The sequence below is a fragment of the Pongo pygmaeus genome, chromosome 14 (assembly GCF_028885625.2).
Source record: "Pongo pygmaeus isolate AG05252 chromosome 14, NHGRI_mPonPyg2-v2.0_pri, whole genome shotgun sequence".
Classification (NCBI taxonomy): domain Eukaryota; kingdom Metazoa; phylum Chordata; class Mammalia; order Primates; family Hominidae; genus Pongo; species Pongo pygmaeus.
Genome location: NC_072387.2, coordinates 32,838,917 through 32,854,815, shown reverse-complemented (window position 1 = coordinate 32,854,815; position 15,899 = coordinate 32,838,917). Strand labels below are relative to the sequence as shown.

General features: G+C 41.9%; 1 protein-coding gene and 1 pseudogene across 6 annotated transcripts in view; one reads left to right on the top strand and one right to left on the bottom strand.

Moving 5' to 3' along the window:
- Window positions 1–3,780, top strand: part of LOC129027197 (steroid hormone receptor ERR1-like) — a 53,166-nt pseudogene extending 49,386 nt beyond the window's left edge.
- PARP4 (poly(ADP-ribose) polymerase family member 4) overlaps window positions 1–15,899 on the bottom strand; it is a 91,565-nt gene that overhangs the window by 7,070 nt on the left and 68,596 nt on the right. Inside the window, exons 28-34 of one of the 6 annotated variants that reach the window (XM_054445976.2) lie at window positions 15,672–15,752; window positions 14,604–14,699; window positions 13,865–13,987; window positions 6,450–7,517; window positions 4,670–4,761; window positions 3,694–3,746; window positions 3,453–3,552 (exon numbers count right to left, since the gene is read on the bottom strand). In XM_054445976.2, the coding sequence (XP_054301951.1) occupies window positions 3,695–3,746; window positions 4,670–4,761; window positions 6,450–7,517; window positions 13,865–13,987; window positions 14,604–14,699; window positions 15,672–15,752 (1,512 nt within the window). In that variant the 3' untranslated portion in view covers window positions 3,453–3,552; window position 3,694. Of the gene's footprint in view, window positions 1–3,452; window positions 3,553–3,693; window positions 3,747–4,669; window positions 4,762–6,449; window positions 7,518–13,864; window positions 13,988–14,603; window positions 14,700–15,671; window positions 15,753–15,899 lie in introns of those variants that run through there. The other 5 variants (XR_008493280.2, XR_008493281.2, XR_008493282.2 and 2 more) reach the window with 5 other exon arrangements.

Genomic DNA, 15,899 nt, shown 5'->3' with positions numbered 1-15,899 from the left:
ATATAATAAATAATAAACTGATGAAATGCCTAATGTGTATCAGTGTCATTTAAAAAACAAATTCAGAAGGAGAGGGGATGATAAAAGAGAAATGAAGAAGAGGATAAAAGACAAAGTTGGGTACAGAGATATAAAAACAAGTCAGAGAAAAAAGACAGCTTGAGACTCTACGTAGAGGAAGAAAGGCAGAAAAGCACACGCTTACAGAAAAATAACATGGATAACAGGGAGCAAATACAGTGAAACACAGGAAAAGCCCATGGGAAAGGCGCATCCATGAAACCCCATCCCCTTGCATCTGTGACTCAATTTTCTCCGGTTTCCTCTTGTTTCTCAGGCTTCTCCTTCTCAGCGTCTTTGCTGTTTCTTGTCCAGTCTGAACACTAAACCCTGCTGTGCGGCAGGCTGGTCCTAGCACCTGCTCTGCTCAGTCCACCTTCTTTCTTTGGGTCACCTCATCCAGAGCCAGGCTTTAAATACTACTGACATTGAGAATTCCCCCAGTCTTTTCCAATTCTGACCTCTTCCCTGAGCTCCAGCCTCACATGACAATATATTTATCTTGAATTTTTATCTCACTTTGTCACCTGGGCTGGAGTGCAGTGGCACAATCACGGCTCACTGCGGCCTCAACATCCCAGGGCTCAGGTGATCCTCCCACCTCAGCCTCCTAAGTAGCTGGGACCACAGGTACACACCACCATGCCTGGCTAATTTTTATAGAGATGGGGTTTCACCATGTTGGCCAGGCTGGTCTCGAAATCCTGAGCTCAAATGATCTGCCCCCTTTGGCCTCCCACAGTGCAGGCATTACAGGTGTGAACCACCACGCCCAGCTTATCTTTGGTTTTCAACAGTTTGACTCTGGCCTATCTAAATGTGATCATTTTTGTATTTATCCTGCTTGGAGTTCTGCTAAGTTTCTTGGATCTGGAAGGTGCTGTCTTTGATCAATTTTATAAAAATGTTCAAATATTTTTCTGTCTACCCTTTCACCTTCTGAAACCCTAGTTACACAAATGTTAAACCTTTTGATATCATTCCACAGTCTTGGCTCCTCTGTTCTTTTTTCATTCTATTTTTTTCTTTCTATATTTCAGTTTAGATAAGTTTATTGAGTGCATTGTCAATTGAATTAAATGATTTTTTTCCTGTTCTGTCCATTCTGTTGTTAAGCTCATTCAATGACCTTTTCATTGCAGATGCTATATTTTCCAGTTCCAGGATTTTCATTTGGTTCTTCTTTATAGTTTCCATCTTTTTGCTGAGATTCTGCCATTTATTCACCCATCCCATCCTTTTCTGGTAAGTCAATCCTTCACTATATTTTTCATAGCAGTTTTAAAGTCTGTGTCTGCTAATTCTAACATCTGGATCATCTGTGGGTCAACATTTATGGCCCATTTTCCCCTTGATCACAATCATATTGTCCTGCTTCTTCGTATGTTATTAAATTTTCATTCCATAGTGAACATTAAAAATTACACCTTGTAGAGACTCTCGCTATGCTATCTTACTCTAAAGAGTGTTCAGTTTTGTTCTGGTGGGTCCTGTGTAGGCTTTGTTTTAGGCTTTATTAGGATGAGTCTATTTTGGTTTATCCCTTTGTCCTGGGGTATAGTCCTTGATCATGAGATATGATCCTTATGACTCTTTTATGGTTTCAATGGAAAGATATTTATAAAGTCTCTCTAATTTGGTGCCACTTGAACTCTAAACTCTGGCCAGTACTAGGCAGCAGCTGAAATCTCTGCTTAGCTCTGTAGCTTCCCAGCTGTTGCTTTTTTCTGGATTCCTTGAGGTTGCACCTGTATATGTATAGGTTAGGAGACAGCCAAGGATCTGAGGGGTATTTGGATGCAGATTTCAGAGCTCCCTGCTCTGTGGTTCCCTCCTTTATAGGATTTTAATCCTTAACTTCCAGCCACTTTGGCAACCTTAAACTCTAACCCCATGTCCTCATCCCGTTAAGACTTTCTGTTTTAGTTCAAACATCCCACTGTGTCTCATGAGCTGAGAAATGCCTTTAGGTGACAAGCTGGATACATGTGGAGCCCACCTAGTTGGCTTGCTTTCTTTCAAAGATTAGGTTCACTCTAGTTTCTGCCTGTTTTTGATTATTCTCCTGGCCTTCAGAGAATGGTTTTAAACATTTTATTCAAAGTTAATAACTGTTATTGGCAGGAGAGTTAGTCAGATAGAGGCTCTTCTATTATTCCAGGATCAAGCACTCACTCCTCACGTAAATTGTCATCACCCCTTTTCGGCCTAGTGCAGGTCAAACAGGCTATGCATTTGCCCACCCACCCAGCCTGGAATCTGGAAACTCTGGCATTTTAGAGGTGATGGTGGCCAGTCAGACACCGCTGTTCTACCTGTTCATGAATATTGGCTAGTTGTTCCATAATGTGTATTTTATTAAAAAAAAAAAAACTCCAGGCTTAGCATGGTGGCTCATGCCTGTAATCCCAACACTTTGGGAGGCCAAGGTGGGCAGATTGCTTGAGCTCACAAGTTCGAGACCACACTGGACAACATGGCAAAACCCCATCTCTACCAAAAAATACAAAAATTAGTCAGGCATGGTGGTGGGTGTCTGCAGTCCCAGCCACTCGGGAGGCTAGGTGGGAGGATCCCTTGAGCCTGGGAGGTGGAAGTTGCAGTCAGCCAAGATAGCACCACTGCACTCCAGCATGGGCAATGGAGCCAGACCTTGTCTCAAAACAAACAAACAAACAAACAAACAAACAGCTCCTGTCCTAGGGCTAGCATTTGACCTTCAAACCACTTGCTGGGTCAAGGATGCTCAGGACTTCCTCACCTATCCCCTTGTTGTCATGATACGAAACACATCCAGAGGTTGAACAACTGCCTCTGGCAGAGGCTGGCTAGGTGCTCATCAGAGCTGTTTTCTCCTCCTGGACACGCAGCTTAACAGTACATTTCTCAGGCCTTCGTACATGGATGGGGCTATGTGACTAGTGTTCTTCCTCTTGTCTAGCAGGGGGATGATGCCAGGGTAATCTTTGTTCTTCTCTCTTACCAGGATAATTTTAAAGACATATATTGAAGATGGTGGAGCCACAATATGGAAGGAGTCAAGGTCTCTAAATGACCACATAAGTGGAACTTTCTTCCTGACCAATATTTGACTGTGATATGGACAAGAAAGTAATCTTTGATTACCATGTTAAGCTTCTGAGATTTTTTTTACAGCAGTTGGTGCTATTTATGCTAATAAATGTGCTCAGATAATACCCTAATTAGTGGCAAAAATATGACTAGAAACCCATCTCCCATTTCCTTTGATGGTTAAATATAATTCCATTCAAATATAACTTTCATAATTATTACATTAATACACTAGCTTACAAAACAGTTTATAACAATTAGGAGCATGCTTATGAATGAATGAAAACAATGACTTAATTAATGGAAACACAGTGACTTACCTAGAGATTGAATGCCTTTTTGTTTAAGAAAGCTGTGCAAAGCATTTGTATTAAGATTTAATATAAGTCCCAGTTCTGGTGTAAGTTTCCAGAAGCCATCCTACAAAATTAAGGAAACAAATATAAGTTATGTTATTCACATTTTATCACGTAAGAAGTTATGTAGTGGGGGAATGAGAGGGGCAAGGGTTGAAAAACGTATGTTCACTACTTGGGCAACAAGATAATTAGAAGCCCAAACCTCAGCACCACACAGTATGCCCATGTAATAAACCTGTACATGTACCTCTGCATCTAAAATAAAATTTTAACAAATTAAATGAAAAAAGAAGTTATGTGATAAATGTTTCCATTTATTTCAGTTAATTAAGGCATTTCTAATATTTTTATTACTGTAAAATAAAGTTCTTCATACACTAGTGACATAGTATTGTTTGGAACCTCATAAATGCTATGAACACTACGTATCTGGTGGCATTTATAAAAGTGTGGAAAGAGGCTCATGTGTAGAGATTTTTTAATTTTTATTTTAGTAGAGACAGGGCTTCACCGTGTCAGCCAGAATGGTCTCGATCTCCTGACCTCATGATCTGCCCGCCTCGGCCTCCCAAAGTGCTGGGATTACAGGCGTGAGCCACCACACCCGGCCGAGATTTTTTTAACTGGTACTTTTTTCCTTCTAGCAATGCTTTATTTCATTTTTTATTGATACATACTACTTGTATGTATTTTGACATACACATGATATTTTGATACATGCATAGAATGTAAATAATCAGGTCAGGGTATTTAGGATCTCCATCAGCTTGAACATTTATCATGTCTTTGTGTTGGTAACATTTCAAATAGTTTCTTCTAGCTATTTTGACACATACAATGTATTGTTAACTCTAGTCACCCTACTGGGTTGTCAACTAGAAATGAGCATTGAACCAGTACTTCTCAAACTTTTAAAGTATATGTCATGCATGATTCCCTCTTTAAAAAAACCCACTTTATTGAAATATGATTGACATACAAAAAGTCACCAATATTTAATGTATACAACTTGATGTGTTTGGAGATAAGTATACACCCGTGAAACCATCAAACCATCACTTATCAACTTAGCCACCACTTCCAGAACTTTTCTTCCACCCGTTTTGTTTTGTTTTGTTCCCTTTTGTGGAAAGAGTACTTAACATAAGATAGACCTCTTAGCAAATGCTTAAGTATACCGTATTGGATTGTCAGTCATAGGCCCTGTATTGTACAGTAGATCTCCAGCATGATTCCTTTGGTTTAACATAAAAATGTACCCTGATGTATTCTGAAACATGAAAATGACAGTTTTTTCTAAGCATAAAATTGTTATATTAAACATGCACTTTAAAATTACCTTCCCTGCACCGCCCCATCATCTGCCTGCCCCATCACAGGACAGTGTGCTAAGCCTGAGCTTGGGGATATTAACTTCAAAGGAGACAGAATCCAGGCCCTAGGGAAACTAACACAGGGAGCAGAAAGCAGGGTGTGGCCCTAGGCAGGTGCACAGGTTGAAGAATCTATGGCAATACCTTGAAAAATGACAGCAGTGATAATAGGTACCAACCCATAAAGAACTGGTACCAGGTGCTGTTCTTTGATATGTTTAGCCACTTCCTGTGGAGTACTATTGTTGGGAAAAGGCTGAGTGTTGGGAGGGAAACTGAGGCAGGGCTTGCATAACGTCCTCTGGAATGTGTCTAGACTTGCTGGCTCCCTGCTTCTACCCTTCCTCGGCTCCTGTTCCCATTATCTCAAGTAGCAGAATATGTTCCATATAAATGCTAAACCATCACAGCTGTAAATCATGTGCTTAATGCAATGTGTCCTTTTGACCTCCACATTCTCACCATCTGTTTCTTTGTTGGATTACCAATAAATACCGTGGGCTTCCAGAGCTCGGTGCCTTCGCAGCCTCCACGATAGTGATGGCACACTGGTGTCCCACCTTTCTCTCTCAAACTGTCTTTTTCTCAATCCTTTGACTCCACTGGACTTTGTCACCCCCATGACCTGGTGTTGGGTCTGATCACCCCAACAACTATTATCACACCCACACTGGAGATGAGAACATGGAGGCACAGAACTAGGTGAAGCAATTTGTCTAAAGTCTCACAGCTAACAAGCAGCAGAGCCAGGAGTGGCCGTGGGATCCACACTCTTGACCATCTGCAGTATGCTCCTGGCAGGCTTTTGCGGGCACTGTCTCAAGTAGGGAAACTGGGCAGCTGTGACTGTCCTGTTTAAACCTCAAACCCACTCTGTGAAGTAGACACTATCATTATCTCCACTATATGGATGAGGAAACTGAGGCTCAGACAGGTTACCTGACTTGCCCCAAATCACAAAGTGGGCTGGGACTCACACTTACTTTTATGCTACGTCAAGCCCTTTCCGTTTCACAAAACTACTTTACATCAAAACAAGTAATCACAGATGCAGGACTGGGTCTTAGTACCAGCGTAGGGGCCAAATCTACAGGGTGTTTATCAGCTTAACAAATGGAGTGATAAGCTCTAACACAATATACATGTTGAATAATATCTGTATTCCCATGTGAAATATTTAGAGTACAGGTACAAGTGCTTGTGCTCTACTTCACAGTGGGAAATTTATGTGGATTACAATCCATTGGTTCTAGAATCCAGGAAATTAAGATCTCACCCCATCATCTGTTCGAGGATGTTCATCTTCATGTGAGGAATAGTAACATTCACCAGCATGAGCTTCTGGTCTAATGTTTGTAGAGAAACACCAGCCAGCATCAAGCACACTGTTTTGTTCAGCTGTCTGTTTTGTTTTGTAGCAAGAGTTCCTCAATGAAGGAAGCAGTATGATTTACACCCCAGTGCACAACCCCTTCCTTCACTACTGACTGACGATAGACGGTTCCTTGACTAGCTGCTTTGAGGAGCCCCATTCTAAACTATGAAGCCAGCTAACCACAGATTTAAGGAGAAATAAGACACATACCTCTGTCTGTAGACTGAAGAGTTCTGTCCAAGGCACAGCATCCTGCCAGTGTTGTGTACACACTATTTCATCCTCCTCTATTACTTCCAGAAAGCATGGGATACTGTCATCTTTTGTATCACATTTTATTTGTAAAATGCAGCTGTCTTGAAGTACTTCTGATAGCTCATCACTTTCTGTGTCAGAACTTCGAAAAACAAAGACAGGACATCGACTTCCTTCGAGACTGCCTACTGATTCTTGTAGAAGACAGAGATCTACTGGGGTAGTCTGAGACTGACTGCAAAGAGCCTCAGGCAATGCAGAGGCTATTGGCAGCCTAAGGTTGGCAGTCAAAGAGGCTGCGGAAGGTTGAAAATGAAAAGGAGAGGAAGCAGAGAGATGGTAAGACCCAAAACCTCTGATGGGATCAGGGTCTGTAGGAAGAGAGAAAAGAAGCTGGGGAGAATCCAGCTCAGGGGAGGTGCCAGCAGAAGGCCTGGTCGTACAGCCTCCAGGAAATTGCGGTGGAGGCAACTGTGTGGGGCTCAATGAGCTCCCTGAAAAAGCAATGCCACAGAAGGGTGCAAAAGATAGGTTCTGGGGAGGTCCTGTGGGACACGACGCCGACTGTGGGATCCAGTCAGCACAACTGCCAGGCGCAGGGCTTTGGCTGAATTGAGGTGCATCAAACTGTCTGGGAGGAGCAGCTGAACCAAAACTAGCTGCCTGACAATATGAGGCAAAAGGCATGGAAGCAGCACGGGGAGCATGGGCAGTCGGGCGAAGATAGGAACCAACGACTGGAGGAGAAACACCAAAAAGGCTAGAAGTAGATGTTTCCCATGGACTGACTTTCTTAAATAGTGGTTCAGTTGCTGTTGGTTTACATGACTCTGTCCAACTTAAATCCGATAGCTTTTCCACACCTCCACGTTCCAAATTTGATGTGAAAGCTGGTAGTACACCTAAGCCATCCTCTTCAAAATCTTCAGAAACTTCTGGCTGAGATAATTTCTTTTTTCTTTTAGCCCTAAGTTTTGGTTTGGATGAATACAATTTTTGCCACTCAGAAGATGCTAAAAGAGACTGCCCAGAAGAGAGAATTATTAACATAAGGGGAAAACACAGAATAAAAAGAACAATCAAGCAAACATTCTTCCTAGCACTTGACTTGCCACCCATCAGGCAGTTGCTCATCCACAATCAGGATCATCAATGTGAGCTGGGATGTTGAAAATAACACCAGTGCTGCGTGCAGCGGCTCACGCCTGTAATCTCAGCACTTTGGGAGGCCAAGAAGGAAGGATCGCTCGAGGCTAGGAGTTTGAGAACAGCTTAGGCAACATAGCGAGGCTCCATCTTTACAAAAAATAAAAAATTAGCCAGGTGTAGTGGCTCATGACTGTAGTCCCAGCCACTTGGGAGGCTGAGGCAGGAGGAGTGCTTCAGCCTGAGAGGCTGAGGCAGCTATGAGAACAGATTTGCACTACTGCTCTCCAGCCTGCGGGAGAGGGCAATATTCTGTCTCAAAAAAGAAAAAAAGGAAAGAAAATAATGCCACGAGAGACATTCAAGATCATTTCAGTACAAGGCCCTTTTTTTCTAGACATGGAAGCTGAGACCTGGAGAGAATATCAGCAATCAATATATTGAAAGACCTTCTCTCTTAGTTCTTAGTTCTTAGAATCGCGGAATTTTAAACACCCCTCATTTTACACATGAGGGAACTGAGGAGCACAGAAGTGACTTGCCCAAGATTTTACAATGAGCAGTATCACAGTGTGTACTTAGGCCTAAAATAAGACAGTCATTTGAAGTAAATTATTGCAGTTTTTATACTGCTTTACAGCAATATTAAGAAAATGAGACCAAAATGGAAAAACAGTCTCAAAAGCTTTATTTATTTTTACTTATTCATTTTTTGAGACAGTGTCTTGCTCTGTTGCCTGGGGCTGGAGTGCAATGGCACAATCACAACTCACTATAGTCTCGAACTCCTGGGCTCAAGCGATCCTCTCGCCTCAGCCTCCCCAGTAGCTGGGACTATGAGCATGTGACACCACACCCAGCTAATTTTTAAATTATTCTTTTGTAGAGATGTGGTCTCATTATGTTGACCAGACTGGTTTTGAATTCCTGGGCTCAAGTGATCCTCTCAGCTTGGCCCCTCAAAGTGCTAGGATTGCAGGTGTGAGACACTGTGTCCAGCCAAAAGCTTTAAAGTAATTAAATGAACATATAATTATACTAGAACATGAACAATATGTATGTAAAACAAATTTTGAGGGATGCTATATTACTATTATTGTTTCAATCTAAATGTAAAGTGCTCCTTAAAAAGCTGCATGTATAAAATCCAGTTTTATATGGATGACAAGTCCTTGATATTTTTGAAATAATTAGCCTGTAATTTTACCTGTGAATATGAATGATTTAAAAAAGGAGTAGTCCTTTCCCAACTCAGTCAAATTTCAAGTATACATCTGAATAATTAATATTATAGAACATATGAAAAGACACATTTTAAAATAATGCTACCCAGAGGTTAAATTTTTAAAAAGTAGAGAAGCAAACTGGAAAAGACCAATAGTGATGGACTAGAACTATCAGATATTAAAGTCTCTTATAAAATTACAATAATTATAGTAGACGAATCAATGGAACAGAGTAGGTAAGTCCAGCAATAGATTATGAAGGTGGCATTTCAAGTTAATAAGAGGAAAAGAAGGAGCCATCTGGAAAAGAATAAAGTTGGTTCCATATCTCTTATCCTATGCTAGGATAAATTTCAATCAGATGAAAAATTGAATGTAAACATGAAAACATAAAACTATTTAAAAAATAAAGGGAAAAATTTTAAAAGTATAATCTCTGACTAGGAAAGGTATTTCTAAGCATGATGAAAAGCAAAACAACACTAAACAAAAAGAAGAAACACAAAGATTAAAAATTTGACTGCATTAAAAAATCTGCATGACCAAAAGATAATAAGCAACATCAAAATAACACGTGGAATACCAGGAAACAAATTTTCACAACTCATATCACAAAGGGCTAATTTCCCTAACATAAAAAGTTTACCTAAGATAAATAAGAAAATGACTAAAATCTCAATAAAAAAGATAAAAGACATGAACAGATAACACACAGGAAGTGATACATAGGGCTGTAAGAATATAAAACATGCTCCTCTTCATTCATAAAGAAACAAAAACTTAAATGTCACCAATACATTTTTCATCTGTAAGATTTGCAAAGATCAAAAAATTGATTAAGTCAGGGATTGCGGAGCATCCCAGCTACTCAGGAGGCTGAGGTGAGAGGATAACTGGAGGCCAGGAGTTCAAAGCTGTAGTGCTCTGTGACAGAGCCTGTGAATAGTCACTGCACCCCAACCTGAGTGACAGAGTGAGACTCCATCTCAAACAAACAAACAAAAAAAATCATACTGAGAAATATGGGTTATTTTTGTTTATTTTATAAAATTGCTTCTTGAATAGTATTTTTGTATTTTTTAGTAGAGACAGGGTTTCACCATGTTGGCCAGGCTGGTCTTGAACTCCTGACCTCGGGTGATCCACCCACCTTGGCCTCCCAAAGTGTGGGGATTACAGGTATGAGCCACTGTGCCTGGCCTCATTATGATTCTTCTATTTGCCAAAATCACTCACTTGCTTTCTGTTTCCTTTCAAGTTCACAATTGCTTATTTTGCTTAACCACATACCCACACCTTGATCACCTAAGGTGTGGCCCCCAACCTTTATGGCAGCGGGGACTGGTTTCATGGAAGGCAATTTTTCCATGGACAGGGGTGGGGCAGATGGTTTTGGGATGAAAGTACTCCACGTTCCATATGCACAGTTCACAACAGGGTTCGGGGCTCCCATGAGAATCTACTGCCGCTGCTGATGAGACAGGAGGTGGAGCTCAGGCGGTAATGCTCGCTCACCGCCCCTCACCTCCTGCTGTGCAGCCTGGTTCCTAACAAGCCAGGGACTGGGGGTTGGGGACCCCTGATTTAAGGAACAGAGTGGGCTCTGGACCCTCAGCTTCAGTGCCCTCAATTTCTTGCTAAGAGTTATAGCACTGAATTTTATAAATGATTTACTTTAAAAACTTGGATTAGGAGGTATGTTTTAAAAATCTCTGCCTCTAGCTTGTTCTCAATGTGCTTTCATGAGCGGGAGGGAACGAAGTGGACTTGGGGTTGGTGCAGAAGACACTGCGCCTAAGCCCAGGCGTGGCTGCGGGAGGATGGGAGCACCCAGCACTGAGCACTGTCCTTCCTGAGCGCGTCCCAGCAGAAAAGGTGTTGCACTCCCTGGAGGGTCTCATTTCATAATGAAGACCTAGCAAATAAGGAAATGCCCCAAGCTTCAGCGAGTCGGGAAGGACCAAACAGACCCGGATGTCCCGGACTCTATTGCGGCTGGCGTGTTACTGAATTCAGTGGAATGACTCCATGCGGAATGCTGCAGGTGCCACATTTTGGTAAAACAGATACCGAGGGAGAGTAACAGAGGCTTGACATTTTTGCTAAATTACATGGTCCGTTCATACAACTTATTGCAGCTAACATAAATATAAACTTTCAAGTCATCAAGCTAATGGATAATATTTTTCATCTGATATGTTTGGATCTGGAAGTATTAAGATCCAACGTATTTGCAAATTTAGTATGAAATAATTTATCATCACACTGTATTAAAACCTAAATTAATTTAGAACCAATTTTGAAAATAACTTCAAAAATTTCTATAAACAAGCCAGGCATGGTGGCTCACTCCTGTAATCCCAGCTACTTGGGAGTCTGAGGTAGGAGGATTGTAGAGCCCAGGAGGTCGAGGCTGCCGTGAACTATGATGGTGCCACTGCACTCCAGCCTGGGCAACAGAGTGAGACCCTGTCTCAGAAAAAAAAAAAAAAATCTAAAAACACCACATGTGCACTATGAGAAAATTAGAAAATACAAGTAGACACAAGTAGACAGACACAAAGAAGAAAATAAAAGCCATACAGAATGTCTTATCTGATCTATGGCATATATCCCTCCAGACCTTTTCTGTGAACAAAATACTTATGTATGTGGCAGAGTGTAGGGGTGTATCTCTTATTTTTGTTACTTTGATTTTTATTGTGGGAAAAATGTATATAACAACGTTTGCTATGTTAGTCATTTTTAGAGTTTAGTGGCATGAAGTACATTCACACTGTTGTGCAACCATGACCATCTCCATTTTCAGAGCTGCTTCTGGGTGTGCACTTTTGAAGCACATATAAGATAAGTATATATTTTCCAGGGCCCATTTTAACAGTAAGTCTCAAGGACAAACAGTTGATTCTTAACTGTACATCAGAATTTTTTTTTTTTTCCAAAACAATGTACTCCAAGGGCCCCTTGTGCAGTCACAGAGAGGCCACAGGTCACAGCCCCTCAGCTTAGCCCCTCGCTTTCCTTCAAGCAGCCCTGAGTCCAATTCTCTGGCTGACCTGGAAGTCCGGACCAGCGTGGGAGCCCACGATGTTGCCAACATCTGCCCTGCCTGTGGGTGAGCCTACAGGGCCACCTGAGCCTGGCTGAATGCACCTCCTACTACTCCTGACTCCCCAAACTCTTTGTTTGTGTTTGCTTAAAGTATTATTTTTCTTTCACGGGCAATCCATGCCCATGGTTCAAAATTCAAAATATACAAAAGGGTGCACTGTAAGAAAGCAAGGCTGGGGACAGTGGCTCATGCCTGAAATCCCAGCACTTTGGGAGGCCGAGGCGGGTGAATCAGGAGTTCGAGACTAGCCTGGCCAACATGGTGAAACCCCATCTCTACTAAAAATACAAAAATTAGCTGAGTGTGGTGGCGCGTACCTGTAATCTCAGCAACTCAGGAGACTGAGGCACGAGAATTGCTTGAACACAGGAGGTGGAGGTTGCAGTGAATCGAAATCATGCCACTGCACTCAACCCTGGGTGACAGAGCGAGACTCTATCTCAAAAAAAAACAAATTAAAATTAAAAAAAAAAAAAAAAAAAAAGAAAGCAAGTATCCCTCCAAACCCAAGGCCACTTGTCAGCTTTCTGCCCCATCTGTTTGGGCAACAGTGCCCGTTTCAGACACCTTTGCGAATTAATAACTACAGCTAATATTTATCAAATATCCAGGAACTAGACGTGTTGGAATGGTCTTAGAACTCTTCGCAACCACCTAAGGTGGATTTTACTGCTCTCCCCACTAGGGCATTAGGACTGGAGCACTGGGAAGGCCAAGTCCCACAGAGTGAAGTGCGGGCTGGGGTTCAGACCTGAGCAGTCAGCCATAGCACCTGTGATCTTAACCACTGTATTTACTGACTTTCAATCATCTACCTTTTGTGATCTTTGCCAACCTGACAGAGTTAAAAAATAAAAAGGAATCTCATGGCAGTTTACATTTTAACTTCTTTTAGCAACAAGATTGCACATCTTTCATACATTATTTTCTTATTTATGATCAAATCCTCGCTCTGTCACCCAGGCTGGAGGGTAGGGGTGCCATTTTGGCTCACTGCAACCTCTGCCTCCTGGGTGCAAGCATCCTCCTGCCACAGCCTCTTGAGTAGCTGGGATTACAGGCAAGCACCACCACGCCCAGCTAATTTTTGTATTTTTTTGTAGCGACAGGGTTTCACCATGTTGCCCAGGCTGGTCTTGAACTTGTGAGCTCAAGCCATCTGCTGCCTCAGTCTCCCAAAGTGCTGGAATTACAAGTATGAGCCACTGCGCCCGCCCTAAAAAACTTTTTGTAGAGATGAGGCCTCGCTTTGTTGCCCAGGCTGGTCTCAAACTCCTGGCTGAAGTGATTTTTCCCACCTCAGCTTCCCAAAGTGCTGGGATTACAGGCGTGAACCACGATGCCGGATCAGATTTTAAATTTTTAAATTTTGGAAATTTTAGTTTTTTTAACCTAGAGACCTAAGAGGGTTGTCAGCACTGTGTTGTTCCTTTGCTTTTGAATTTTTCTTCCAATTTTTATTTAAGCCACATTTTTCCATTTCTGTTTCTGGTTATAAGGGCCACGGTATAAAGCACTATAAACTTTAAGAAATACTGGTGGTGAATTTAGATTATTAGATAGCACTTCTGTTGATAATTTCATGACAAACCTATTACACTACCTAAATGACTTTAGCTTCCTGGATGACAATCTATTTGCCCATGACAGAAGCACAGCCACAGCTGTTCTCTTTTTGTACTCTACAGCTCCATTCACACATTGTGAAGTCTCTGCAATGCAACATGATGTAATTCAACATTTTATAAATGCATTAATATTTTCCATCATCAGGGATACAACTTCTTCATGTACAGGTAAGAAGGGAGCTATTTTAGCAAAGGGTTCCCTTCGTCTTCATGAACAAACAAAGCTCAATATCAACTTATTTGGTAATCAGCGTTTACCTGGTTCCTGATGGCTCCTTGGGGCTCCCCCTGCCAGCTCATGTAGGGCAGGAAGTCTACATCTTCTTTGGCAATAAGTTCAGAAACTTTTGGAATATCAGGAAAAGGCGACTCATTCTCATCCTATATTGAATCACAAATAGATTAAATCAAACAGACATTATCCAATTAAATGATTACACATTCTAAAGCCTATGGGTGTTGGCTTGGGATACGCTGGTGTGTGGGACTGGAGCTTGTGCCGTGGGCCACAAGTGTGAGGGAAAGTGGGGAGGTGGAGTGACTTTCCTCTTTACAGAGCACTGGCAGGTGCTGGCCACTGTGCTGGGCAAGTTACATGATTTTTCCCCTTAAACTTATTAAGGGAGAAGGGGTTCTCAGAGAACCCAGGCCTTTTCTATTTTTTGAGGGTCTTGGATTAATAAAAGACAATAAATGCCAAAACTATAACAAAATTATAGTATATCTGAAAAATACACATTAGCTAATTATCAATAACAATCATAACATTAAAAATGATAACATACTCAACTCACTTAGAAAGATCACCCTAAGTCCCAACACCGACGCCCCCCATGAATGGGAGGCTGGGACTCGTGGGGCCTGCTGGCCTGTCTGCAACCCACGCTTCACAGGCCCGGGGTGTGGGTGTTGCCGTTAACCATCAAAGCAAGGGTGACTTTCTTAACGTGGAAATATAAATAAAATAATTTAACCTCGAATTAACAATAATACATACCCTTTTCTCAACTGCCACAAAGCTTGTAAATTGTGTTATGAGAGAGTTTTCTTTACTGAGTTTAATAATCAGAGATTTCAAGGTTTGTTTCTTCATCTAGGATAGAATAAAACATAAATCATGTCCTGTTTTGTTTATTTCTATTTAGCTATGTCAGTAAATCATTTTAAGATTCGTATTTCCGACTAAATATTGAATTGCAGGTCCTATCTAAATCAGTGGCTCAAATTCCCTTTAAAATGCGATCAACTGACTTAGCCATAGAAAATGTCGCTCTTCATTATGCAGCTCCCTGTAGTTCACAGAGAGCTCTCCCGGGCAGTGGGCTTCCTCATTCTTTCATAGTCTGTGGCTCCCAATTTAAAGCTGAGGAATGGGAAAGACGGAATGACTTGTTCAGGATAAAAGGGCCTTAAACAAAACAGCACACAGAGGCTGCCAACCCAGGGGCATCTGAGGAGAACAGGGAGACCAGCAGGTGACCATCTGTCACTAGAACTGACTGTGGGGGTCTCCAGGGTCTGCTGTCACACTGGCACCTTCTTGTGGGGATGGCATTGAGGACTAATGCTCACAGCCTTGTTGAAGATCTCATCCCTCAGAGAACAGCTGGGCAGTCCCGGTGGCCTGGCTGAGGGGCCCCTCTGCTGAGGCCCTGGTCTGCACAGCACGGGGGGAGTCAGTGGGCTTTGGCAGGTCACTCAGCATTTCGCTTTCAGGCCTCTCATCAGTAAGATGTGTGGTAGCTACCACACAAGAGATCTGAGGTGACGTCCACTACAGGCACTCACCGAGTGTTCTCTGAGCCCTCCTCGGGCTTTTCTGATAAGTAAAACATTACAGAATTTTCTGGAAACCACTGACATCCGCTCTTTTGTTAATTCATTCAACAAACATTTACCACACACCCCACATCCCAGGCACAGTGTCACAGATACAGTGATGAATGCCCTGACACCACAGTCTCCTTCTCCATGCAGCTGACCTCACTTTCTATTTCCACAGATAAATCAACGTAAGAATGCTCGGGAAGAATGTCTAATAGTTTTTACAATGAAAAGAACAAACCTCATGACTGGTTTCATTTTCATGAAGAATGCCATCTTCGTAATCTCTGATTAGAGCTCGGGCTGCCAGCTTGTGGATCATCTGTGTTTAAGTAGCAAAGGAAAAAAAAAGATTCACTTGGCTTCTAATAAGAGACTTGCAAAGAACATCATTTTAAAAATGGAGGTATAATCTGCATACAGTAAAATGCACTCCTCTTAAATATACAGTTTGATGATCTTAAGGGAT